This window comes from Salvelinus alpinus, chromosome 12 (assembly GCF_045679555.1).
Source record: "Salvelinus alpinus chromosome 12, SLU_Salpinus.1, whole genome shotgun sequence".
Classification (NCBI taxonomy): Eukaryota; Metazoa; Chordata; class Actinopteri; order Salmoniformes; family Salmonidae; genus Salvelinus; species Salvelinus alpinus.
Genome location: NC_092097.1, coordinates 58,673,415 through 58,700,487, shown reverse-complemented (window position 1 = coordinate 58,700,487; position 27,073 = coordinate 58,673,415). Strand labels below are relative to the sequence as shown.

At 45.0% G+C, this 27,073-nt stretch overlaps 1 protein-coding gene and 1 long non-coding RNA gene across 2 annotated transcripts in view; one reads left to right on the top strand and one right to left on the bottom strand.

Moving 5' to 3' along the window:
* The window catches only part of iqsec1b (IQ motif and Sec7 domain ArfGEF 1b), a 34,350-nt gene extending 29,042 nt beyond the window's left edge, over positions 1-5,308 (top strand). Inside the window, exon 9 of the mRNA XM_071334622.1 lies at positions 2,717-5,308. Coding sequence (XP_071190723.1) covers positions 2,717-3,151 — 435 coding nt within the window. The 3' untranslated portion in view covers positions 3,152-5,308. The remainder of the gene's footprint in view (positions 1-2,716) is intronic.
* Positions 5,309-17,395: 12,087 nt separating this feature from the next.
* On the bottom strand, positions 17,396-19,330 carry LOC139535252 (uncharacterized). Its single transcript, XR_011667094.1, has 2 exons — positions 18,402-19,330; positions 17,396-18,327 (listed from the first exon to the last, which is right to left on the bottom strand). It is a non-coding gene; the product is annotated as an uncharacterized lncRNA (long non-coding RNA).
* Positions 19,331-27,073: the final 7,743 nt, after the last annotated feature.

The window sequence follows — 27,073 nt, the reverse complement described above, 5'->3', positions numbered from 1 at the left end:
GCTACCTAAGTATGATTCTCAATCAGAGACAACGATAGACGGCTGCCTCTGATTGGGAACCACACTCAGCCAAAAACAAAGAAATAGAAAACATAGAAATAAAGAAACTAGAATTCCCACCCTAGTCACACCCTGGCCTAACAAAAATAGAGAATAAAAGCCTCTCTATAGCCAGGGCGTGACAAATTGATCATTAGAAAACCCTTTTGTAATTATGTTAGCACAGCTGAAAACTGTTCTGATTAAAGAAGCAATAAAACTGGCCTTCTTTAGACTAGTTGATTATCAGGAGTGTCAGCGTTTGTGGGTTTGATTACAGGCTCAAAGGGCCAGAAACAAAGAACTTTCTGAAACTCGTCAGTCTATTCTTGTTCTGAGAAATGAAGGCTATTCCATGTGAGAAAATGTTAAGAAATTGAAGATCTCGTACAACGCTTTGTACTACTCCCTTCACAGAACAGCGCAAACTGGCTCTAACCAGGATAGAAAGAGGAGTGGGAGGCCCCGGTGCACAACTGAGCAAGAGGACAAGTACATTAGAGTGTCTAGTTTGAGTCCTCAACTGTCCTCAACTGGCAGCTTCATTAAATAGTACCCGCAAAACACCAGTCTCAACGTCAACAGTGAAGAGGCAACTCCGGGACGCTGGCGTTCTAGGCAGAGTTTCAAAGAAAAAGCCATATCTCTCCCTGGACCAATAAAAATAAAATATTAAGATGGGAAAAAGAACACAGACACTGAACAGAGGAAGATTAGAAAAAATTGTGATGGACAAACAAATCTAAATTTGAGGTGTTCGGATCACAAAGAAGAAAAAATGAAAAGATGCTGGAGAATGCTTGACCCCGTCTGTCAAGCATGGTGGAGGCAATGTGATGGTCTGGGGGTGCTTTGGTGGTGGTAAAGTGGGAGATTTGTACAGGGTAAAAGGGATCTTGAAGAAGGAAGGCTATCACTCCATTATGCAAATCCATGCCATACCCTGTGGACGGCGCTTAATTGGAGCCAATTTCCTCCTACAACAGGACAATGACCCAAAGCACAGCTCCACACTATGCAATAACTATTTAGGGAAGAAGCAGTCAGCTGGTATTCTGTCTATAATGGAGTGGCCAGTACAGTCACCGGATCTCAACCCTATTGAGCTGTTGTGGGAGCAGCATGACTGTATGGTACGTAAGAAGTGCCCGTCAAGCCAATCCAACTTGTGGGAGGTGCTTCAGGAAGCATGGGGTGAAATCTCTTCAGATTACCTCAACAAATTGAAAACTAGAATGCCAAAGGTCTGCAAGGCTGTAATTGTTGCAAATGGAGGATTCTTTGACGAAATCAAAGTTTGAAGGACACTATTATTATTTCAATTAAAAATCATTATTTATAACCTTGTCAATGTCTTGACTATATTTCCTATTCTTTTTGCAACTAATGTCATGCATTTTTTCATGGAAAGCAAGAACATTTCTAAGTGACCCCAAACTTTTGAATGCAATTTCTGAGGCTGGTAACTACTGAACGTCTCCTCTGCAGCAGAGGTAACTCTGGGTCTTCCATTCCTGTGGTGGTCCTCATGAGAGCCAGTTTCATCATATCGCTTGATGTTTTTTTTGACTGCACTTGAAGAAACGTTCAAAGTTCTTGAAATGTTCCGCATTGGCTGACCTTTATGTCTTAAAGTAATGATGGACTGTCATTTCTCTTTGCTTATTTAAACTGTTCTTGCCATAATATGGACTTGGTCTTTTACCAAATAGGGCTATCTTCTGTATACCCCTCTACCTTGTCACAACACAACTGATTGGCTCAAACACATTAAGATAAGAAATTCCACAAATTAACTTTTAACAAGGCACACCTGTTAATTGAAATGCATTCCAGGTGACTACCTCATGAAGCTGGTTGAGAGAATGCCAAGAGTGTGCAAAGCTGTCAAGGCAAATGGTGGCTATTTGAAAAATCTCAATATAAAATATATTTTTTATTGTTTAACACTTTTTGGGGGTTACTACTTGATTCCATATGTGTTATTTCATAGTTTTGATGTCTTCACTATTATTCTACAATGTAGAAAATAGTAAAAATAAAGAAAAACCCTTGAATGAGTAGGTGTTCTAAAAGTTTTGACCGGTGGTGTATTTTTTGTAAATATTTTCTTAACTCTATTTCTGCCTCGTTGGTTAAGGGGTGTAAGTAAGCATTTCACCGTAAAGTGAACACCTGTTGTGTTTGGCGTATTTGACAAATAATATTTGATTTGATTTGAATGTCAGGTGTGAACATAATATAATCCTTTATAAATTCTTCTGCCTGGTCTGGAAGCAGCATGACTATGAAGGTTCCAACAGCCTTGTTTAATGTCACCTGTTCTGTTCCTGAAAACAGAGGCTAAGATATGTTCCACAATCCTAGTCCTAAAGAGCTAGATGATGTGCAGGCTTTGGTTCCAGACCTGCACTGACACAACCTGATTCAGCTTACAAGGTCTTAATGACCAGTTGAGTGTTGGGGTAGAGCGAAACCCTGCACATTCCTGTATCTCTCCAGGACCAGGTTAGTTGATCAGTGGTTGACCAATTGTCTGGTCTGCCCTGGGAAATGGTTGCCAAGTCTACAGTATGTTCTGACTGTACTGTCTGCTACACAGTGTAACCACTGTTAGTAACTTCACAGTGTGACTGATTGCTCTGTCTGTGTCCTAACTGTCCTCTCTGGTCCACAGGGCTCCATCATTAGCCACCCCAGTCCCCACATGAGACGCAGAGCCACGTCTTCCCGAGACAGAGGCGGTCCTTCCAGAGGACACTCCGCCCCCACCACCTCTTCCCTCCTGGGCTCTTTGTTTGGGACCAAGAGGTCCAAGTCCCCCTCCCTGTCCCCCCAGCACTCCACCCTCAACTTCCGTACCGCGCATCCCTCCAACCAACACCAGACGGCCCAGAGCCAGGCAGATACACAGGCCCAGTTGCTTCAAGGAGCCCAGTACTGCCAGAACCCTCCACCCTACCACCACCACCACCACTACCACCCCCCTGCCCCTGGGTCTGCCCCCTCCTCCTCTCATCCTCCTCCCCCTCCTCACCACCACCCACTGCCTCCCACCCCCAATCCCTCCTCCACCAAGACCAAACACAGCGGCATCAGCACCGTGGTTTAAGGACAGAAACGCCCACAGACACACACACACACAGCTCCTAGAGACAGACTAGGGACGGATGAATGGCAGGACCTCTGGTTAGAGCTCCTGTCCCCTACAGGACCTACAAGAGACAATGGGGACAGATGTCTCTGACTGGTGACTGGGACATGGTTGTTTGGATTGACATTATGGATATCTAGACTGAATTCTCACCTCAGCCAGAGACCCTCCAAGGGAGAGGGAGAAGAGGAGGTTCCATGGCCCAGCTCTAGTGTCCTCCAGTTGACTGGGTCTGTCAGGAGTACCTCCCAACTGTCCATACAACTAATCGCCACCTTAAGACCGTAGAAACTACATGTTCCTCTAGACCAGGAATGGGCAAGTCGAGGCCCACGAGACGCATGAGCAATTAAAAAATATATATGTTTGGGGGGAAGGGGAAACAGTTGGTGTCTCAACTTATTGTTGTGAGTTAGACTGATAGAATACACAATGGCAAAATGTGCAGAATTGGAGGAAATTAACTTTAGATTGATCCTTTAGTACAACTGATTTAACTAAAGACGGGTTCCTTTAGACTGATCCTTTAGTACAGCTGATTTAACTAAAGATGGGTACCTCTAGACTGATCCTTTAGTACAGCTGGTTTAACTAAAGACGGGTTCCTCTAGACTGATCCTTTAGTACAGCTGGTTTAACTAAAGACGGGTTCCTCTAGACTGATCCTTTAGTACAGCTGATTTAACTAAAGACGCGTTCCTCTAGACTGATCCTTTAGTACAACTGGTTTAACTAAAGACGGGTTCCTCTAGACTGATCCTTTAGTACAGCTGGTTTAACTAAAGACGGGTTCCTCTAGACTGATCCTTTAGTACAGCTGATTTAACTAAAGACGGGTTCCTCTAGACTGATCCTTTAGTACAGCTGATTTAACTAAAGACGGGTTCCTCTAGACTGATCCTTTAGTACAGCTGATTTAACTAAAGACGCGTTCCTCTAGAACGATCCTTTAGTACAACTGATTTAACTAAAGACGCGTTCCTCTAGACTGATCCTTTAATACAGCTGATTTAACTAAAGACGCGTTCCTCTAGACTGATCCTTTAGTACAGCTGGTTTAACTAAAGACGGGTTCCTCTAGACTGATCCTTTAGTACAGCTGATTTAACTAAAGACGCGTTCCTCTAGACTGATCCTTTAGTACAGCTGGTTTAACTAAAGACGGGTTCCTCTAGACTGATCCTTTAGTACAGCTGATTTAACTAAAGACGCGTTCCTCTAGACTGATCCTTTAGTACAGCTGATTTAACTAAAGACGGGTTCCTCTAGACTGATCCTTTAGTACAACTGATTTAACTAAAGACGCGTTCCTCTAGACTGATCCTTTAGTACAGCTGATTTAACTAAAGACGGGTTCCTCTAGACTGATCCTTTAGTACAGCTGATTTAACTAAAGACGCGTTCCTCTAGACTGATCCTTTAGTACAACTGATTTAACTAAAGACGCGTTCCTCTAGACTGATCCTTTAGTACAGCTGATTTAACTAAAGACGCGTTCCTCTAGACTGATCCTTTAGTACAGCTGGTTTAACTAAAGACGGGTTCCTCTAGACTGATCCTTTAGTACAGCTGATTTAACTAAAGACGCGTTCCTCTAGACTGATCCTTTAGTACAGCTGATTTAACTAAAGACGCGTTCCTCTAGACTGATCCTTTAGTACAGCTGATTTTAAAATGATATCTACATTATGTATTTCTTCTCCTTACCAAGCAACATAAAGCAAGTCAACACCATGGCTATTTAAAATATACGTCTATCTAAATCTTTATCTATTTTCTGTTTTATATCAATCAAGGAATTACTGGGAATATTTATCACATATATTATTACTTGCCTACTAGTGTTGGCAGAAGCAGAAAATGTGTCTCCATAGTAACAACCTGACTCTAGAATGTGTAGACCAACATGACAGTCAGTTTATAGACTAGCAGCTGTTCCAGTGTTGTAATACAGCCTAGCCGTAGGTGTCATTTCACTGTGATATTGACAGCTCATTGCCTGTACAATAACAGACATAAATAACTGTGCCAATTATTAAAGCATTGACGAATTTAGTCACTTTGCTTTGTGTATATCGTGCATATTAATGTATTTTGTATAAATAATGATAATAATATAATCAACTGTTGTTATTATTGTTGTTAACAGACGATGGTTCCATAAGGCAGTATTATACTCTATTTACGTAGCAGACCTGTGGTATAGTTTCACTATTCTGATCAATAAGCCTATCAAAGCTTGTATTAGTTATTAGGCTTATCAGTGTATATATATCTGGTTACCTTTGCATTAGAACTGTGAGGATTCTACCTGGCTGGTTCTGGTTCCACAGCAGAGTTCTGTATCTACCGACCGGATCTCAGCTGGGTTAGTCACTGTGCTTCATAGAGACAAACCAGATCAGACTGGTTCAAAGTGGATCACTGTGCTCCAAACAGCTTCAGACTAGTTTACTGTTCTACTGACCGGTTCAGTCCAGTTTAAACTGGATAAAACCAGGTCTGTCTCGGTGGGGAAGGAAAACAGAACAAAGCCGAACTCTGGACCTCTTCATGGATTCACCTCAACTTCCACCCAGCAGTCTGGCTGAACCCTGCCACTGATTAATATGGATTCACCTCCACCCAGCAGTCTGGCTGAACCCTACCACTGATTAATATGGATTCACCTCCACCCAGCAGTCTGGCTGAACCCTACCACTGATTAATATGGATTCACCTCCACCCAGCAGTCTGGCTGAACCCTGCCACTGATTAATATGGATTCACCTCCACCCAGCAGTCTGGCTGAACCCTACCACTGATTAATATGGATTCACCTCCACCCAGCAGTCTGGCTGAACCCTACCACTGATTAATATGGATTCACCTCCACCCAGCAGTCTGGCTGAACCCTGCCACTGATTAATATGGATTCACCTCCACCCAGCAGTCTGGCTGAACCCTACCACTGATTAATATGGATTCACCTCCACCCAGCAGTCTGGCTGAACCCTACCGCTGATTAATATGGATTCACCTCCACCCAGCAGTCTGGCTGAACCCCACCGCTGATTAATATGGATTCACCTCCACCCAGCAGTCTGGCTGAACCCTACCACTGATTAATATGGATTCACCTCCACCCAGCAGTCTGGCTGAACCCTACCACTGATTAATATGGATTCACCTCCACCCAGCAGTCTGGCTGAACCCTACCACTGATTAATATGGATTCACCTCCACCCAGCAGTCTGGCTGAACCCTACCACTGATTAATATGGATTCACCTCCACCCAGCAGTCTGGCTGAACCCCAACACTGATTAATATGGATTCACCTCCACCCAGCAGTCTGGCTGAACCCTACCACTGATTAATATGGATTCACCTCCACCCAGCAGTCTGGCTGAACCCTACCACTGATTAATATGGATTCACCTCCACCCAGCAGTCTGGCTGAACCCTACCACTGATTAATATGGATTCTTCTCCACCCAGCAGTCTGGCTGAACCCTACCACTGATTAATATGGATTCACCTCCACCCAGCAGTCTGGCTGAACCCTACCACTGATTAATATGGATTCACCTCCATCCAGCAGTCTGGCTGAACCCTACCACTGATTAATATGGATTCACCTCCACCCAGCAGTCTGGCTGAACCCTACCACTGATTAATATGGATTCACCTCCACCCAGCATTCTGGCTGAACCCTACCACTGATTAATATGGATTCACCTCCACCCAGCAGTCTGGCTGAACCCTACCACTGATTAATATGGATTCACCTCCACCCAGCAGTCTGGCTGAACCCTACCACTGATTAATATGGATTCACCTCCACCCAGCAGTCTGGCTGAACCCTACCACTGATTAATATGGATTCACCTCCACCCAGCAGTCTGGCTGAACCCTACCACTGATTAATATGGATTCACCTCCACCCAGCAGTCTGGCTGAACCCTACCACTGATTAATATGGATTCACCTCCACCCAGCAGTCTGGCTGAACCCTACCACTGATTAATATGGATTCACCTCCACCCAGCAGTCTGGCTGAACCCTACCACTGATTAATATGGATTCACCTCCACCCAGCAGTCTGGCTGAACCCCACCACTGATTAATATGGATTCACCTCCACCCAGCAGTCTGGCTGAACCCTACCACTGATTAATATGGATTCACCTCCACCCAGCAGTCTGGCTGAACCCCAACACTGATTAATATGGATTCACCTCCACCCAGCAGTCTGGCTGAACCCTACCACTGATTAATATGGATTCACCTCCACCCAGCAGTCTGGCTGAACCCTACCACTGATTAATATGGATTCACCTCCACCCAGCAGTCTGGCTGAACCCTACCACTGATTAATATGGATTCACCTCCACCCAGCAGTCTGGCTGAACACTACCACTGATTCTATATGGATTCACCTCCACCCAGCAGTCTGGCTGAACCCTGCCACTGATTAATATGGATTCTTCTCCACCCAGCAGTCTGGCTGAACCCTACCACTGATTAATATGGATTCACCTCCACCCAGCAGTCTGGCTGAACCCCACCACTGATTAATATGGATTCACCTCCACCCAGCAGTCTGGCTGAACCCTACCACTGATTAATATGGATTCACCTCCACCCAGCAGTCTGGCTGAACCCTACCACTGATTAATATGGATTCACCTCCACCCAGCAGTCTGGCTGAACCCTACCACTGATTAATATGGATTCACCTCCACCCAGCAGTCTGGCTGAACCCTACCACTGATTAATATGGATTCACCTCCACCCAGCAGTCTGGCTGAACCCTACCACTGATTTATTTAAAGCATTTTTTTAGAGGCTAATAAAACATGCATTTGATTTTGCAGGATGTATTGGATGAAATCTGTGTTTTGCTTAAAGAGGTTTCATGTTTTGATCTGAAGGACAGGTATAGGAGACGGGTGGGATTCTATGCTAGCCTAGCGGGCTGAAGCCTGATCCTAGTGGGCTGTAGCCTAGCAGAACGACTAGCTGACAGCTGAATGACTCTCATTGTGTCACTGTCTGGTTTCACAGTAAAACAGTTTGACTGGCTGTCTTCGGGAAGTACAGTCGTGGCCAAAAGTTTTGAGAATGAGACATATTAATTTCCACAAAGTCTGCTGCTTCAGTGTCTTTAGATATTTTTGTCAGATGTTACTATGGAATACTGAAGTATAATTACAAGCATTTCATAAGTGTCAAAGGCTTTTATTGACAATTACATGAAGTTGATGCAAAGAGTCAATATTTGCAGTGTTGACCCTTCTTTTTCAAAAGCTCTGCAATCCGCCCTGGCATGCTGTCAATTAACTTCTGGGCCACATCCTGACTGATGGCAGCCCATTCTTGCATAATCAATGCTTGGAGTTTGTCAGAATTTGTGGGTTTTTGTTTGTCCACCCGCCTCTTGAGGATTGACCACTAGTTCTCAATGGGATTAAGGTCTGGGGTGTTTCCTGGCCATGGACCCAAAATATTGATGTTTTGTTCCCTGAGCCACTTAGTTATCACTTTTGCCTTATGGCAAGGTGCTCCATCATGCTGGAAAGGCATTGTTCATCACCAAACAGTTCCTGGAAGGTTGGGAGAAGTTGCTCTCGGAGGATGTGTTGGTACCATTCTTTATTCATGGCTGTGTTCTTAGGCAAAATTGAGAGTGAGCCCACTCCCTTGGCTGAGAAGCAACCCCACACATGAATGGTCTCAGGATGCTTTACTGTTGGCATGACACAGGACTGATGTTAGCGCTCACCTTGTCTTCTCCGGACAAGCTTTTTTCCGGATGCCCCAAACAATCGGAAAGGGGATTCATCAGAGAAAATTACTTTACCCCAGTCCTCAGCAGTCCAATCCCTGTACCATTTTCAGAATATCAGTCTGTCCCTGATGTTTTTCCTGGAGAGAAGTGACTTCTTTGCTGCCCTTCTTGACACCAGGCCATCCTCCAAAAGTCTTCGCCTCACTGTGCGTGCAGATGCACTCACACCTGCCTGCTGCCATTCCTGAGCAAGCTCTGTACTGGTGGTGCCCCGATCCCGCAGCTGAATCAACTTTAGGAGACGGTCCTGGCACTTGCTGGACTTTCTTGGGGGACCTGAAGCCTTCTTCACAACAATTGAATCGCTCTCCTTGAAGTTCTTGATGATCCGATAAATGGTTGATTTAGGTGCAATCCTACTGGCAGCAATATCCTTGCCTGTGAAGCCCTTTTTGTGCAAAGCAATGATGACGGCATGTGTTTCCTTGCAGGTAACCATGGTTGACAGAGGAAGAACAATGATTCCAAGCACCACCCTCCTTTTGAAGCTTCCAGTCTGTTATCCGAACTCAATCAGCATGACAGAGTGATCTCCAGCCTTGTTCTAGTCAACACTCACACCTGTGTTAACGAGAGAATCACTGACATGATGTCAGCTGGTCCTTTTGTGGCAGGGATGAAATGCAGTGGAAATGTTTTTGGGGGATTTAGTTCATTTGCATGGCAAAGAGGGACTTCGCAATTAATTGCAATTCATCTGATCACTCTTCATAACATTCTGGAGTATATGCAAATTGCCATCATACAAACTGAGGCAGCAGACTGTGAAAAATAATATTTGTGTCATTCTCAAAACTTTTGACCACGACTGTATAATATCTGCTGGCTGAGTGTGACCCTGTCTGTCCATCTTTGTTTTGTCTCGTTATCCATGGGTGTGTTGTGTTGGTTATGTGTTCTTCATAGACATACTGCAGTAGTCCTCTCCATGTCTAGTCCTCTCCATATGTACATACTACTGTAGTCCTCTGCATGTTTGCATACTGCTGTAGTCCTCTCCATGTGTACATACTGCTGTAATCCTCTCCATATGTACATACTGCTGTAGTCCTCTCCATGTGTATATACTGCTGTAGTCCTCTCCATGTGTGCATACTGCTGTAGTCCTCTCCATGTGTGCATACTGCTGTAGTCCTCTCCATGTGTACATACTGCTGTAGTCCTCTCCATGTGTATATACTGTTGTAGTCCTCTCCATGTGTGCATACTGCTGTAGTCCTCTCCATGTGTGCATACTGCTGTAGTCCTCTCCATGTGTACATACTGCTGTAGTCCTCTCCATGTGTACATACTGCTGTAGTCCTCTCCATGTGTACATACTGCTGTAGTCCTCTCCATGTGTACATACTGCTGTAGTCCTCTCCATGTGTACATACTGCTGTAGTCCTCTCCATGTGTACATACTGCTGTAGTCCTCTCCATGTGTACATACTGCTGTAGTCCTCTCCATGTGTACATACTGCTGTAGTCCTCTCCATGTGTACATACTGCTGTAGTCCTCTCCATGTGTACATACTGCTGTAGTCCTCTCCATGTGTACATACTGCTGTAGTCCTCTCCATGTGTACATACTGCTGTAGTCCTCTCCATGTGTACATACTGCTGTAGTCCTCTCTAGAAATATATATGTGGTATACTATATGGCTTTAGTCCTCTCCAGAACCATATATACAGTAAACTATATGGCTGTATATATATATACACTACCGTTCAAAAGTTTGGAGTCACTTAGAAATGTCCTTGTTTTTTAAAGAAAAGCAAATTTTTGTCCATTAAAATAACATCACATTGATCAGAAATACAGTGTAGACATTGTTAATGTTGTAAATGACTATTGTAACTGGAAACGGCATATTTTTAATGGAATATCTCCATAGGCGTACAGCGGCCCATTATCAGCAACCATCACTCCTGTGTTCCAATGGCACGTTGTGTTAGCTAATCCAAGTTTATAATTTTAAAAGGCTAATTGATCATTAGAAAACCCTTTTGCAATTATGTTAGCACAGCTGAAAACTGTTGTCCTGATTTAAAGAAGCAATAAAACTGGCCTTCTTTAGACTAGTTGAGTATCTGGAGCATCAGCATTTGTGGGTTCGATTACAGGCTCAAATTGACCAGAAATATAAAACTTTATTCTGAAACTCGTCAGTCTATTCCTGTTCTGAGAAATTAAGGATATTCCATGTGAGAAATTGCCAAGAAACTGAAGATCTCGTACAACGCTGTATACTACTCCCTTCACAGAACAGAGCATCCTCTACTGACGGGATGAGGTCAATATCCTTCCAGGATACCCGGGCCAGGTCGATTAGAAAGGCCTGCTCGCAGAAGTGTTTTAGGGAGTGTTTGACAGTGATGAGGGGTGGTCATTTGAATGCGGACCCATAGCAGATGCAGGCAATGAGGCAGTGATCGCTGAGATCCTGATTGAAAACAGCAGATGTGTATTTGGAGGGCAAGTTGGTCAGGATGATATCTGTGAGGGTGCCCATGTTTACGGATTTAGGGTTGTACCTGGTGGGTTCCTTGATAATTTTTGTGAGATTGAGGGCATCTACAGTAGCTTAGATTGTAGGACGCCCGGGGTGTTAAGCTTGTCTCAGTTTAGGTCACCTAACAGAACGAACTCTGACGATAGATGGGGGGGCAATCAATTCACATATGGTGTCCAGGGCACAGCTGGGGGCTGAGGGGGGGCTATAACATATGGTGTCCAGGGCACAGCTGGGGGCTGAAGGGGGTCTATAACATATGGTGTCCAGGGCACAGCTGGGGGCTGAAGGGGGTCTATAACATATGGTGTCCAGGGCACAGCTGGGGGCTGAAGGGGGTCTATAACATATGGTGTCCAGGGCACAGCTGGGGGCTGAGGGGGGGCTATAACATATGGTGTCCAGGGCACAGCTGGGAGCTGAGGGGGGGCTATAACATATGGTGTCCAGGGCACAGCTGGGAGCTGAGGGGGGGCTATAACATATGGTGTCCAGGGCACAGCTGGGAGCTGAGGGGGGGCTATAACAGGCGGCAACATTCAGAGACTTATTTCTGGATAGATTCATTTTTAAAATTAGAAGCTCGAACTGTTTGTGCATAGACCTGGAAAGCATGACAGAACTTTGCAGGCTATCTCTGCAGTAGATTGCAACTCCTCCCCCTTTGGCAGTTCTATCTTGATGGAAAATGTTATAGTTGGAGATGGAAATTTCAGAGTTCTTGGTGGCCTTCCTAAGCCAGGATTCAGACACGGCTAAAACATCCGGGTTGGCAGAGTGTGCTAAAGCAGTGAAAAAAACAAACTTAGGGAGGAGGCTTCTGATGTTAACATACATGAAACCAAGGCTTTTACAGTTACAGAAGTCAACAAATGAGAGTGCCTGGGGACACGCAGGGCCTGGGTTTAACCTCCACATCACCTGAAGAACAGAGGAGGAGTAGGATGAGGGTACGGCTCAAGGCTATCAAAACTGGTCTTCTATTGCGTTGGGGACAGAATAAAAGGAGCAGATTTCTAGGCGTGGTAGGATAGATTCAGGGCATAATGTACACACACGGGTATGGTGGGGTGCTGGTACAGTGGAGGTAAACCTAGGCATTGAGTGATGATAAGAGAGGTTGCATCTCTGGACGCACAGCAGCATACCACCCTGCATACCACTGCTGGCTTGCTTCTGAAGCTAAGCAGGGTTGGTCCTGGTCAGTCCCTGGATGGGAGACCAGGTGCTGCTGGAAGTGGTGTTGGAGGGCCAGTAGGAGGCACTCTTTCCTCTGGTCTAAACAAAGATCCCAATGCCCCAGGGCAGTGATTGGGGACACTGCTCTGTGTAGGGTGCCGTCTTTCGGATGGGACGTTAAACGGGTGTCCTGACTCTCTGAGGTCATTAAAGATCCCATGGCACTTATCGTAAGAGTAGGGGTGTTAACCCCGGTGTCCTGGCTAAATTCCCAATCTGGCCCTCAACCATCAAGGTCACCTAATAATCCCCAGTTTACAATTGGCTCATTCATCCCCCCTCCTCTCCCCTGTAACTATTCCCCAGGTCGTTGCTGCAAATGAGAACTTGTTCTCAGTCAACTTACCTGGTAAAATAACGGTAAAAAAAAAATAAAAATAAAAAAATGCTAGGTGAGGTCACACCATGTATGGGAGGTGGGACAAAGGAGGTATTTGAGGCATGTTGAGTGGGACTAGGGGCTCCGCAATGAACTTAAACAATGATAACAACCCTAAACAACAGTATACAAGGCATATTGACATTAGAGAGAGACATAAAGCAATCACAGATGTTGATTGGGAGAGCTAGTTAAGACAACAACAGGTAAGACAACAACAGCTAATCAGCTAAGACAATAACAACAGGTAAAATGGCGATGAATGGGCAGAGAGGGTAAAGGATCTGAATAAATGTGATATTTATGTTTTTTATTTTTTATACATTTGCATAAATTCCTTTTAGAAAAAGGCTGTAACGTAAAATGGGGACAAAGTCAAGGGGTCTGAATAATTTCAGAATGCACTTTTTGTGAACCTCTGCAATCCACTGTGTTGTAAAGTACTGACTGTGAGATCAGGAGATCGGCCTCCAATTCAAAATCCACTTCATTATGATTTCAACTGGTAGATTGCAGCACTAAAAGGGTAGACCTCAAAATGTAACACAAAACGACTTACACCTTCCTAATCATAACAGCCTCTATTCTTCGGGGCAGGAACTTTACAAGTTGTCGAAAGCCGGTCCACAGGGATGCTGGCCCATGTTGACTCCAATGCTTCCCCCGGTTGTGTCAAGTTGGCTGGTGGATCACTCTTGATACACACGGGAAACTGTTGAGCATGAAAAACCCAGCAACGTTGCAGTTCTTGACACAAACCAGTGCGCATAGCACTTACTACCATACCCCATTCAAAGGCACTGAAATATTTTGTCTTGCCCATTCACAATCTGAATGGCAGACATACACAATCCATGTCTCAATTGTCTCAAAGCTTAACAATTTTTCTTTAACCCGTCTCCTCCCCTTCATCTACACTGATTGAAGTGGATTTAGCAAGTGACATCAACAAGGGCTTTGACTTGGTCAGTCTGTCATGGAAAGAGCACGTGTTATTAATGTTTAGTAGACAGTGTAGATACATTTCTATGGAACAATAACTCAATAGATGATCGGTTGGTATACCGATCATCTGTCATCAGATCTTAGGATTAAATTCACCATGCGGAACATATTCCAATCCGCGTGATCGAAGCAGTCTTGAAGCGTGGATTCAGATTGGTCGGACCAGCGTTGAACAGACCTGAGCGCGGGAGCTTGTTGTTTGATTTTCTGTTTGTAGGCTGGAATCAACAAAATGGAGTCGTGGTCAGCTTTTCCGAAAGGGGGGCGGGGGAGGGCCTTATATGCGTCGCGGAAATTAGTATAACAATGATCTAGGGTTTTCCCAGCCCTGGTAGCACAATCGATATGCTGATAGAATTTAGGGAGTTTTGTTTTTAGATTAGCCTTGTTAAAATCCCCAGCTACGATGAATGCAGCCTCAGGGTGTGTGGTTTCCAGTTTACAAAGAGTCAGATAAAGTTCGTTCAGGGCCATCGATGTGTCTGCTTGGGGGGGAATATATACGGCTGTGATTATGATTGAAGAGAATTCCCTTGGTAGATAATGCGGTCGACATTTGATTGTGAGGAGTTCTAGATCAGGTGAACAGAATGACTTGAGTTCCTGTGTGTTGTTATGATGATCACACCACTTCTCGTTAATCATAAGGCATACCCCCCCGCCCCTCTTCTTACCGGAAAGATGTTTGTTTCTGTCGGCGCGATGCATGAAGAAACCAGCTGGCTGCACCGACTCCGTTAGCGTCCCTTGAGTTAGCCATGTTTCCGTGAAGCAGAGCACGTTGCAATCCCTGATGTCTCTCTGGAATGCTACCCGTGCTCGGATTTCATCAACCTTATTGTCAAGAGACTGGACATTGGCGAGTAGTATGCTAGGGAGTGGAGCGCGATGTGCCCGTCTCCGAAGCCTGACCACGAGACCGCCTCGTTTGCCCCTTTTTCGGCGTCGCACAGGGTCGCCGGCTGGGATCAGATCCATTGTATTGGGTGGAAGGCAAAACACTGGATCCGTTTCGGGAAAGTCATATTCCTGGTAGGAACGATGATGAGTTGACGTTAATCGTATATTCAGTAGTTCCTCCCGACTGTATGTAATGAAACCTAAGATTACCTGGGGTACCGATGTAAGAAATAACACATAAAAAAACAAAATACTGCATATTTTCCAAGGAACGCGAAGCGAGGCGGCCATCTCTTTTCGGCGCCGGAAAACTGCTCCGCCCACAACCGTAAGGCTCTCCAGAGGGTAGTGAGGTCTGCAGAACGCATCACCGGGGGCAAACTACCTGCCCTCCAGGACACCTACACCACCCGATGTCACAGGAAGGCCATAAAGATCATCAAGGACAACAACCACCCAAGCCACTGCCTGGTCACCCCGCTATCATCCAGAAGGCGAGGTCAGTACAGGTGCATCAAAGCAGGGACCGAGAGACTGAAAAACAGCTTCTATCTCAAGGCCATCAGACTGTTAAACAGCCACCACTAACATTTAGCGGCCGCTGCCAACATACTGACTCAACTCCAGCCACTTTAAAAATGGGAATTGATGGAAATTATGTAAAAATGTACCACTAGCCACTTTAAACAATGCCACTTAATATAATGTTTACATACCCTACATTACCCATCTCATATGTATATGTATATACTGTACTCTATATCATCTACTGCATCTTGCCATCTTTATGTAATACATGTACCACTAGCCACTTTAAACTATGCCACTTTATGTTTACATACCCTACAGTACTCATCTCATATGTATATACCGTACTCTATACCATCTACTGCATCTTGCCTATGCCGTTCTGTACCATCACTCATTCATATATCTTTATGTACATATTCTTTATCCCTTTACACTTGTGTGTATAAGGTAGTAGTTGTGGAATTGTTAGGTTAGATTACTTGTTGTTATTACTGCATTGTCGGAACTAGAAGCACAAGCATTTCGCTACACTCGCATTAACATCTGCTAACCATGTGTATGTGACTAATAAAATTTGATTTGATTTGATTTATAAGCATGCTGAACGTCTGTTGTTAATTTGTTTACAGAGAAATAGCATTGTATTTGGTCAAATACCATTTTTTTCAACAGTTTGCTAAGAGCTGGCAGCAAGCTGATAGGTCTGCTGTTAGAACAAGTAAAGGCCGCTGTACCACTCTTGGGTAGCGGGATGACTTTGGCTTCCCTCCAGGCCTGAGGACAAATACTTTCCTCTAGGCTCAGATTAAAGATATGACAGATATGAGTGGCTATAGAGTCAGCTACCATCCTCAGTAGCTTCCATCTAAGTTGTCAATGCCAGGAGGTTTGTCATTATTGATCGTTAACAATAATTTTCCCACCTCTTCCACACTAACTTTACAAAATTCAAACTTGCATTTCCTGCCTAAGTTTGCCCACTTTGCCAATGAAGTAATAATTTAAATAATTGACAACATCGAATGGTTTGTGATGAATAAGCCATCTGATTCGATGAAAGATGGAGTTGAATTTGTCTTTCTGCCCATCATTTCATTTAAAGTACTACAAAGGTTTTTCCCATCATTCTTTATATCATTGATCTTGGCTTCATAATACAGTTTCTTCTTCTTTTTGTTGAGTTTAGTTATTCATCATTTCAGATCATTTCTCAGTTTGAAGTCAGCCAGCCAGTCAGATGTGCAGCCAGACTTAGCCACTCCTTTTGCCACATCTCTTTCAAATATACAGTTTTTCAATTCCTCATCAATCCATGGAGCCTTAACACTTCTATCAGTCCGTTTCTTAACAGGTGCATGTTTATCAATAATTGGAAGAATCAATTTCATAAATTCATCAAGTGCAGCGTCTGGATGCTCCTCATTAATCACATCAGACCAAAAAATATGTTAAACATCATCCACTTAAGAGTCACAGTAAAGTGGAACTTTACCTTTCCTGGATATAGCCACTATATTGTGATCACTGCACCCAATGGGTACGGATACAGCTTTAGAATAATGTTCTACAGTATTAGTAAATATCTGATCAATACATGTGGATGATCTTGTTCCTGTAGTGTTTGTAAACACCCTGGTAGGTTGATTAATAACCTGAACCAGATTACAGGAACTTGCTATGGAAATGCTGGCATGTGTTTTTCAATTCTGTTAAAGGTAATTATGATGCAACTATGACGGTGATACGATATGGATTACAATTATCATCATGAATATCAAGGCTATACACACTACATGTTACACACATAGACACTCAACCATGCAAATTGGCAGAGTTATTATTTATTTGGACATCACAGATTAAAGTCTTACTCTTATACAGACATCGTACACACTCTCACTATATCACATCCAATATCATACACATCAACCTACTCAGATTTACTACACACATAATATCTTGTCTCAATTTCCTAACATCTGTGGCATCGTCTCACAGGTAAACAGGCAAGGGAATAAAACAAATATTGCTAGAACCTATTTCTTGAATTCAAAATATCAGACATTAGAAAGCTCTAGTTTTGACCTTCATAATACCTCTGATGGCAGTAACTTTACAAGCACTAATTATGGTCAATTTAGACTGAGAATAGTATCTAGTTATGGTAAGGGGTGAAATAAGTATAGCCAGTTATAATTGTAATGGTTTAGCAGATTATAAAACAATAAGATCAGTCTTTACATGAATATAACATATAAGATAAGATCAGTCTTTACATGAATATAACATACTGTTTACAGGAAACTCACTCTACATCCTTAGATGAAGTTGCGTGGAAAAAGGAATGGGTTGGTGAAATAATTTTCTGTCATGGACAAAGGAACTCAAAAGGTGTGATGATATTAATTAACAAAAATGTCGATCTGAATGTGCAAATAATCAGGAATGATTCACAAGGAAGGTGAATCTTTTTGAATATGAAAGTGGACGAAAAAGAGATTTGGCTCATTAATCTATATGGTCCAAATCAGGATGATCCACACTTCTTCGAAAACATTTATACCAATGTATTGAATTTACAGGTAACAAATGATCTAATCATTATGGTAGGAGACTATAACACAGTGTTAAGTACCTCAATGGACCGTAAAGGTAATCACTCTACAAACTATCATCACCGTGCCCTTAAGGAAATCACAAATATTATGGACACATTAGAAATAGTGGATATTTGGAGACTAAAAAACCCCGACCTAGTGATATACACGGAGGAGACTTAATATCCCGACCTAGTGAGATATACACGGAGGAGACTTAATATCCCGACCTAGTGAGATATACATGGAGGAGACTTAATCAAGCTAGTCGTCTTGACTACTTTCTTGTCTCTATCATCAAAGGTTAAAAAAGTTTTAATAGGAGACAGAATGCGATCAGATCATCATCTAATTGGCCTTCACATAACTCTTATAGGTTTTCCACGTGGACGGGGATATTGGAAATGTAATCAAAGTTTACTGGAGGACAACTTATTTTTAACTAAGACAAAAGAATTGATAACTGAATTTTTCCAGTATAATATAGGTTCAGCAAATCCCCTTATTGTTTGGGATACCTTTAAATGTAACTTCAGGGGTCATTCAATTCATTATTAATCAATAAACAAAAGCAGTTTCTGGCTAAAGAGACAAGACTAACAAGGGAAATCCATGAACTAATAGCACTGGTAGATAGCAATAAAAACAATACTACAGAGATACAAAATAAGTTAGAGGAAAACAAAAAGAACTTGAGGAACTTATTCCAGAACGATCTAATGTAATCTATTACAGAAATAAAGCAAACTGGATGGATTATAGAGAAAAATGCACAAATTCTTCCTAAATCTCCAATACAGGAACGCTAACAAAATTAATTTGCAGAAACTCGTTACTGAAGACGGAGTCATCTATGATTCTCCGAATGATATTTTAAAAGAGGAAGCTAATTATTTTAGGCAGATGTTCTCTTTTCCGTCTCATCCTTTCCCACTGAATGAAGATTATGGTAAGGAATTCTTTCCAATTCTTTCCTTTGTAAGTGACCACAAACTTTTGAACAGTAGTGTGTATATATAATTATTTACTGTATATACAGTATATTATATAAAGCTACATTATAGCCTTATTATTTACCTTATATACAGTATATTATATAAAGCTACATTGCAGCCTCTATTTATGTACAATATATTATATAAAGCTACATTCTAGCCTCATTATTTACTGTATATACAGTACATTATATAAAGCTACATTGTAGCCTCTATTTATGTACAATATATTATATAAAGCTACATTATATCCTCATTATTTACTGTATATACAGTACATTATATAAAGCTACATTGTAGCCCTCTGTTTCTCTGACTGTTTATCAGTGAAATGTAATTGAAGTGATGTATTCAAACTAAAAAGTGTGTAAATGTTAAACATTATTTTTCTCAGTTCAGTTCCCAAAGTAATGAAATAGTTACTTCTGCCGTCAAATAAGTAGATATATTTGGTACAATTAAATGGAAATCAGTTGTTGAATTCCTCTGCCAAATGGTCCATGTGTTGAACAGTGTTTACTGTGTTGCGTGTTTCCATAGAGACAGCAGTGGTGATTACTAAGGCTGCTCACTAAGGTCGCCAGTGTTGATACCAGCGGGTACCTTCTCTCAACTCCCTCACTTCCTGTCCCTGCTGTACTACAGCTGAGATCATGTTCATCTGCTCAGCAGCTGCACACCCACACACACACACAACACACACACACACACACACACACCACCACCACACACACCCACACCACACACACACCACACAACACACACACATACACACACACACACCACACACACACAACACACACACACCACACACAACACACCACACACACAGATTCACACATCTGTTCCTAGGTAGCGTATTCCCAGTGGTGTGTGTATGGGGCCATGAGGACAACCAATAACGCAGTGTGAAAGGCTTCAGATCCCCCCGATCCTCCTGTCATCTTCCTGTGTCAGTTTATTCCCGGTTCATAGTGTTGCACAACATTTGATTACAGTTTTTTCCAACTGCTTACACATGTTTTCAAAACGGTCTCCTTTTTTCAAAACTCTACACACAAAATGCAAAATGCCTCACATCTCCTTCAAAATGTAACACTGCATTCAAAATGCCATAAACACATGTCAGAATGAAGCATTTGCATCAAATGGAAAACACTGCTTTCATAATAGTACATTTTTGGATATACCATGTAAACACTGTTGTTCTAAATCTAAAGCTCTTTGGTCTTTCATAGGCTTATATCTACATTTCAATACAATGTTCTACAGTGAAAGTAATCTGCTGAGAGGGGTAACAAGTACACTGTAAACACCAATGCAATGTAGAAACAGAAAATATTTATTAGGCCAAACATTACTGTTGTATACAGTAGCATACAACAAAACCATAAACATATGTAAACCAAAAGTATATTCTTTAGAATACAGTAAAGAACACAATTGTGTGTGTGGGGTCCCGGGGGGGCCGTCCAGGAATTGGTAGGGGGGGGGGGGGGCAGTCACCAGTGCTAAGCTACGCTTCATCTCTTCTCCGGCCTGGGTGTAGCCACAATAATTCGTCCACATCACAAGATACGTTTTCTCTTGCCAAACATCGAGGGAAGTATCTCCTAGCATGGCGTATCCAACCTTGGACAGAGGCAACCTCTACGTCCCCACATGCGTCCTCCATTGCCTGGAGAAGCGGCATGCGGCCATAGGGTTGGCGATCATACACTTTCCAGCGCCAGGCTGAGAAGAATTCCTCTATGGGATTTAGAAAAGGTGAATATGGGGGTAGGTACAACACTACAAATTGTGGATGGGTGGCAAACCAGTTTTGGACCAGAACAGCCCGGTGAAAACTAACATTGTCCCATAAAACCACAAATCTAGCAGGCTCCTGATCTGGATCAGGCACAAGCATTGTGTAAATTGCATCCAGAAAAGTGAGCATATGGCCGGTGTTGTACGGACCCAGTGTGGCATTGTGATGGAGGACCCCGTTTTGAGTGATGGCAGCACACATAGTTATATTACCACCACGCTGTCCAGGGACATTGGTTATTGCCCTCTGTCCTATTACATTTCTTCCGCGGCGCCTGGTTTTGGTGAGGTTGAAGCCAATCTCATCCACATAAATAAATTAATGGCGAATTACATGGGCATCCAGCTCCAGTACTCTCTGTAACAGACAAAAGGATATACAGATGAGTAAATATGGTATGTCTGAAGTACTGGAAGTAGTGTTGCATACATACCTCTACAAAGTCATGTCGCATATTCTTGACTCTGTCAGAGTTTCTCTCAATGGCACCTTGTAAAGTTGTTTCATCGCCACTCGGTGCCGTTGGAGGATGCGTTGTATGGTCGACAGGCTTACAGCATTGATGTTGTTAAATATGGTGTCATGATTCAAGATATGCTCTCTTATCTCTCGAATCCTAATTGCATTGTTGGCCAAAACCATATTTATAATTGCAGTCTCTTGTACATCTGTAAACAAGCGTCCTCGTCCTCCATGATGTCTTTGCCTTTCTACTCTGTACAGAATTCAAACACAGTATGTGTTCAGCATAGGAACTGTGAACAATGTACAAACAAATGTAGTATAGCATGATAACCAACCTCATTCATTCAATGCAGTGCAGTAAATGGATGGCTTAGTTACAAATGTTTATGCAATACTATGCAGTCATACGTATTTTACAGTACATTACTGTAATGCTAAAATAGTCATTAGATAGTTGCATACCTGTTCTCAATTCTGAAGGTTCGAATTATGGACGCCACTGTAAATCGACTCAAGTTGGGCTGGACTCTCAGTCCAGCCTCTCTCACGGTCAAACCGTGGTTAATCACATGATCAACAAGTGTTGCCCTAATCTCATCAGAGATGGCTCTTCTTTGCCCTCGTCCTCTTCTTCCTCTTCCTCTCCCTCCTAGTCCTCTTGCTCTCTGTCCATTGTTGGCATCCATTGTTCAAAACAGGTAATCTGACCTTTGACCTATTTATAGGCCTATACTACAGTAAAGCAGTGATTGGTTAGTGATCAGTTATGCTATTAGTTTTTGCACATGTGCGGAGTGTGTGTGTGACCTGGTGAATAAGTGTAGCATTTTGATTGGTTGTGTTTGGAAAAGGAAAGCAAGTCACTTCCTGTTAGATGTTTGTGTTTTAGGTAGAGAATTGTGTGTAGTGTTTTGAAAAAAGTGTTTTATGCAATTGACAACTGAGTCAAAGGCTGAGAAATAGCTTATGGTTTTGGATATTTGGTGTGTAGTTTTGCACTTTGAGTGAGAGGTTTCAAAAATCGTGTGACATGAAAATATTTTGTGTGTAAGCAGTTGGAAAAAACTGTAAACCGACTAGTTTTAGACATTTAAAGAGACTTCCTCCATGGCCATGAAAGGATTTGATCACAAGATAAGCCCTGATGAAAGTTCTCAGGACATCATGTTCCAAACTGTAAAAGTCTCAAGTTGTATGGAATGGGGTAGTAGGGAATGGGGTAGTAGGGGGTAGGGAAGGGGGTAGTAGGGGGTGGGGAAGTAGGGAATGGGGAAGTAGGGAATGGGGTAGTAGGGGATGGGGTAGTAGGGGGTGGGGAAGTAGGGAATGGGGTAGTAGGGAATGGGGTAGTAGGGGGTGGGGAAGTAGGGAATGGGGTAGTAGGGGATGGGGTAGTAGGGGGCGGGGAAGTAGGGGATGGGGTAGTAGGGGGCGGGGAAGTAGGGAATGGGGTAGTAGGGAATGGGGTAGTAGGGGGTGGGGAAGTAGGGAATGGGGTAGTAGGGAATGGGGTAGTAGGGAATGGGGTAGTAGGGAATGGGGTAGTAGGGGGTGGGGAAGTAGGGAATGGGGTAGTAGGGAATGGGGTAGTAGGGAATGGGGTAATAGGGAATGGGGAAGTAGGGAATGGGGTAATAGGGAATGGGGTAGTAGGGAATGGGGTAGTAGGGAACGGGGTAGTGGCGAACGGGGTAGTAGGGAACGGGGTAGTAGGGGACGGGGTAGTAGGGAACGGGGTAGTAGGGAACGGGGTAGTAGGGAACGGGGTGGTAGGGGACGGGGTGGTAGGGGACGGGGTAGTAGGGGACGGGGTAGTAGGGAACGGGGTAGTAGGGAACGGGGTGGTAGGGGACGGGGTGGTAGGGGACGGGGTAGTAGGGGACGGGGTAGTAGGGGACGGGGTAGTAGGGGACGGGGTGGTAGGGGACGGGGTAGTAGGGGACGGGGTAGTAGGGGACGGGGTAGTAGGGAACGGGGTAGTAGGGAACGGGGTGGTAGGGGACGGGGTAGTAGGGAATGGGGTAGTAGGGGGTGGGGTAGTAGGGAACGGGGTAGTAGGGAACGGGGTGGTAGGGAACGGGGTGGTAGGGGACGGGGTAGTAGGGGACGGGGTAGTAGGGAACGGGGTAGTAGGGGGTGGGGTAGTACGGGGTGGGGTAGTAGGGAATGGGGTGATAGGGAATGGGGTAATAGGGAATGGGGTAATAGGGAATGGGGTAGTAGGGGGTGGGGTAGTAGGGAATGGGGTAGTAGGGAATGGGGTAGTAGGGGGTGGGGTAGTAGGGGGTGGGGTAGTAGGGAATGGGGTAGTAGGGAATGGGGTAGTAGGGGGTGGGGTAGTAGGGAATGGGGAGATAGGGAATGGGGTGATAGGGAATGGGGTAATAGGGAATGGGGTAATAGGGAATGGGGAAGTAGGGAATGGGCTAGTAGGGAATGGGGTAGTAGGGAATGGGGTAGTCTGGAATGGGGAGATAGGGAATGGGGTAGTAGGGAACGGGGTAGTAGGGAACGGGGTAGTAGGGAACGGGGTAGTAGGGAACGGGGTAGTAGGGAACGGGGTGGTAGGGGACGGGGTAGTAGGGGACGGGGTAGTAGGGAACGGGGTGGTAGGGAACGGGGTGGTAGGGAACGGGGTGGTAGGGAACGGGGTGGTAGGGGACGGGGTTGTAGGGGACGGGGTAGTAGGGGACGGGGTGGTAGGGAACGGGGTGGTAGGGGACGGGGTAGTAGGGAATGGGGTAGTAGGGGGTGGGGTAGTAGGGAACGGGGTAGTAGGGAACGGGGTGGTAGGGAACGGGGTGGTAGGGGACGGGGTAGTAGGGAACGGGGTAGTAGGGGGTGGGGTAGTACGGGGTGGGGTAGTAGGGAATGGGGTGATAGGGAATGGGGTAATAGGGAATGGGGTAATAGGGGGTGGGGTAGTAGGGGGTGGGGTAGTAGGGAATGGGGTAGTAGGGGGTGGGGTAGTAGGGAATGGGGAGATAGGGAATGGGGTGATAGGGAATGGGGTAATAGGGAATGGGGTAATAGGGAATGGGGAAGTAGGGAATGGGCTAGTAGGGAATGGGGTAGTAGGGAATGGGGTAGTCTGGAATGGGGAGATAGGGAATGGGGTAGTAGGGAATGGGGTAGTAGGGAACGGGGTAGTAGGGAACGGGGTAGTAGGGAACAGGGTAGTAGGGAACAGGGTAGTAGGGGGTGGGGTAGTAGGGGACGGGGTAGTAGGGAACGGGGTAGTAGGGAATGGGGTAGTAGGGAATGGGGTAGTAGGGAATGGGGTAGTAGGGAATGGGCTAGTAGGGAATGGGCTAGTAGGGAATGGGGTAGTAGGGAATGGGGTAGTCTGGAATGGGGAGATAGGGAATGGGGTATAAGGGAATGGGGTAGTAGGGAACGGGGTAGTAGGGAACGGGGTAGTAGGGGGTGGGGTAGTAGGGGGTGGGGTAGTAGGGAATGGGCTAGTAGGGAATGGGGTAGTAGGGAATGGGGTAGTCTGGAATGGGGAGATAGGGAATGGGGTAGTAGGGAACGGGGTAGTAGGGAACGGGGTAGTAGGGAACGGGGTAGTAGGTAACGGGGTAGTAGGGGGTGGGGTAGTAGGGGGTGGGGTAGTAGGGGACGGGGTAGTAGGGAATGGGGTAGTAGGGGGTGGGGTAGTAGGGGGTGGGGTAGTAGGGAATGGGGTAGTAGGGAACGGGGTAGTAGGGAACGGGGTAGTAGGGGGTGGGGTAGTAGGGAATGGGGTAGTAGGGAATGGGGTAGTCTGGAATGGGGAGATAGGGAATGGGGTAGTAGGGAACGGGGTAGTAGGGAACGGGGTAGTAGGGAACAGGGTAGGAGGTAACGGGGTAGTAGGTAACGGGGTAGTAGGGGGTGGGGTAGTAGGGGGTGGGGTAGTAGGGGACGGGGTAGTAGGGAACGGGGTAGTAGGGGGTGGGGTAGTAGGGGGTGGGGTAGTAGGGAATGGGGTAGTAGGGAACGGGGTAGTAGGGAACGGGGTAGTAGGGGGTGGGGTAGTAGGGAATGGGGTAGTAGGGAATGGGGTAGTAGGGAATGGGGTAGTAGGGGGTGGGGTAGTAGGGAATGGGGAGATAGGGAATGGGGTGATAGGGAGTGGGGTAGTAGGGGGTGGGGTAGTAGGGAATGGGGAGATAGGGAATGGGGAGATAGGGAATGGGGTAATAGGGAATGGGGTAATAGGGAATGGGGTAGTAGGGAATGGGGTAGTAGGGGGTGGGGTAGTACGGGGTGGGGTAGTAGGGAATGGGGAGATAGGGAATGGGGTAGTAGGGAATGGGGAAGTAGGGAATGGGGTAGTAGGGAATGGGCTAGTAGGGGGTGGGGTAGTAGGGGGTGGGGTAGTAGGGAATGGGGAGATAGGGAATGGGGTAATAGGGAATGGGGTAATAGGGAATGGGGAAGTAGGGAATGGGGTAGTAGGGAATGGGGTAGTCTGGAATGGGGTAGTCTGGAATGGGGTAGTCTGGAATGGGGTAGTAGGGGATGGGGTAGTAGGGAATGGGGTAGTAGGGAATGGGGTAGTCTGGAATGGGGTAGTAGGGAATGGGGTAGTCTGGATGGGGTAGTCACAAGAGCTTTAGTGAGGTTGGGCACGGATGTTTGGCGATTAGGCCTGGCTCGCAGTTGGTGTTCCAATTCATCCCAAAGGTGTTCGATGGGGTTGAGGACAAGGTTCTGTGTAGGCTACTCAAGTTCTTCCACAACGATCTCAACAAACCATTTTTACATGGGCCTTTGCACATGGGGGTGTTGTCAGGCTGAAACGGGAAAGGGCATTCCCCAAACTGTTTCTACAAAGTTGGAAGCAGAGAATCGTCTAGAATGTCATTGTATGCTGTAGCGTTAAGATTTCCCTTCACTGGAACTAAGGGGCCTATCCCGAACCATGAAAAACAGCCTCAGACCATTATACTTCATCCACCAAACTTTACAGTTGGCACTATGCATTGGGGCAGGTAGCGTTCTCTTGGCATCTGCCAAACCCAGATTTGTCCGTCAGACTGCCAGAACGCGTTTCCACTGCTCCAGAGTCCAATGGCGACGAGCTTTACACCACTCCATCCAACGCTTGGCATTACACATGGTGATCTTAGGCTTGTGTGCAGGTGCTCGGCCATGGAAACCTATTTCATGAAGCTCCTGACTAACAGTTCTTGTGCCCCCCCCCCCCCCCCCCCCCTTAAAAGAGTTAGATGCACTATTGTAAAGTGGTTGTTCCACTGGATATCATAAGGTGAATGCACCAATTTGTAAGTCGCTCTGGATAAGAGCGTCTGCTAAATGACTTAAATGTAAATGTTGCTTCCAGAGACAGTTTGGAACTCGGTAGTGAGTGTCGCAAACGAGGACAGGCAATTTTTAGCACTTGGCAAGCCCGTTCTGTGATCTTGTGTGGCCTACCACTTTGCGTCTTAGCCGTTGTTTCTCCTAGATGTTTCCACTTCACAATAACAGCACTTACAGTTGACCGGGGAAGCTCTAGCAGGGCAGAAATTTGACGAACTGACTTGTTGGAAAGGTGGCATCCTATGATGGCCAATGTTTGTCCTGCCAAAACATCCTGCCAATGTTTGTCTGTGTAATCGATATTATGCAGCTGGAATAGCCG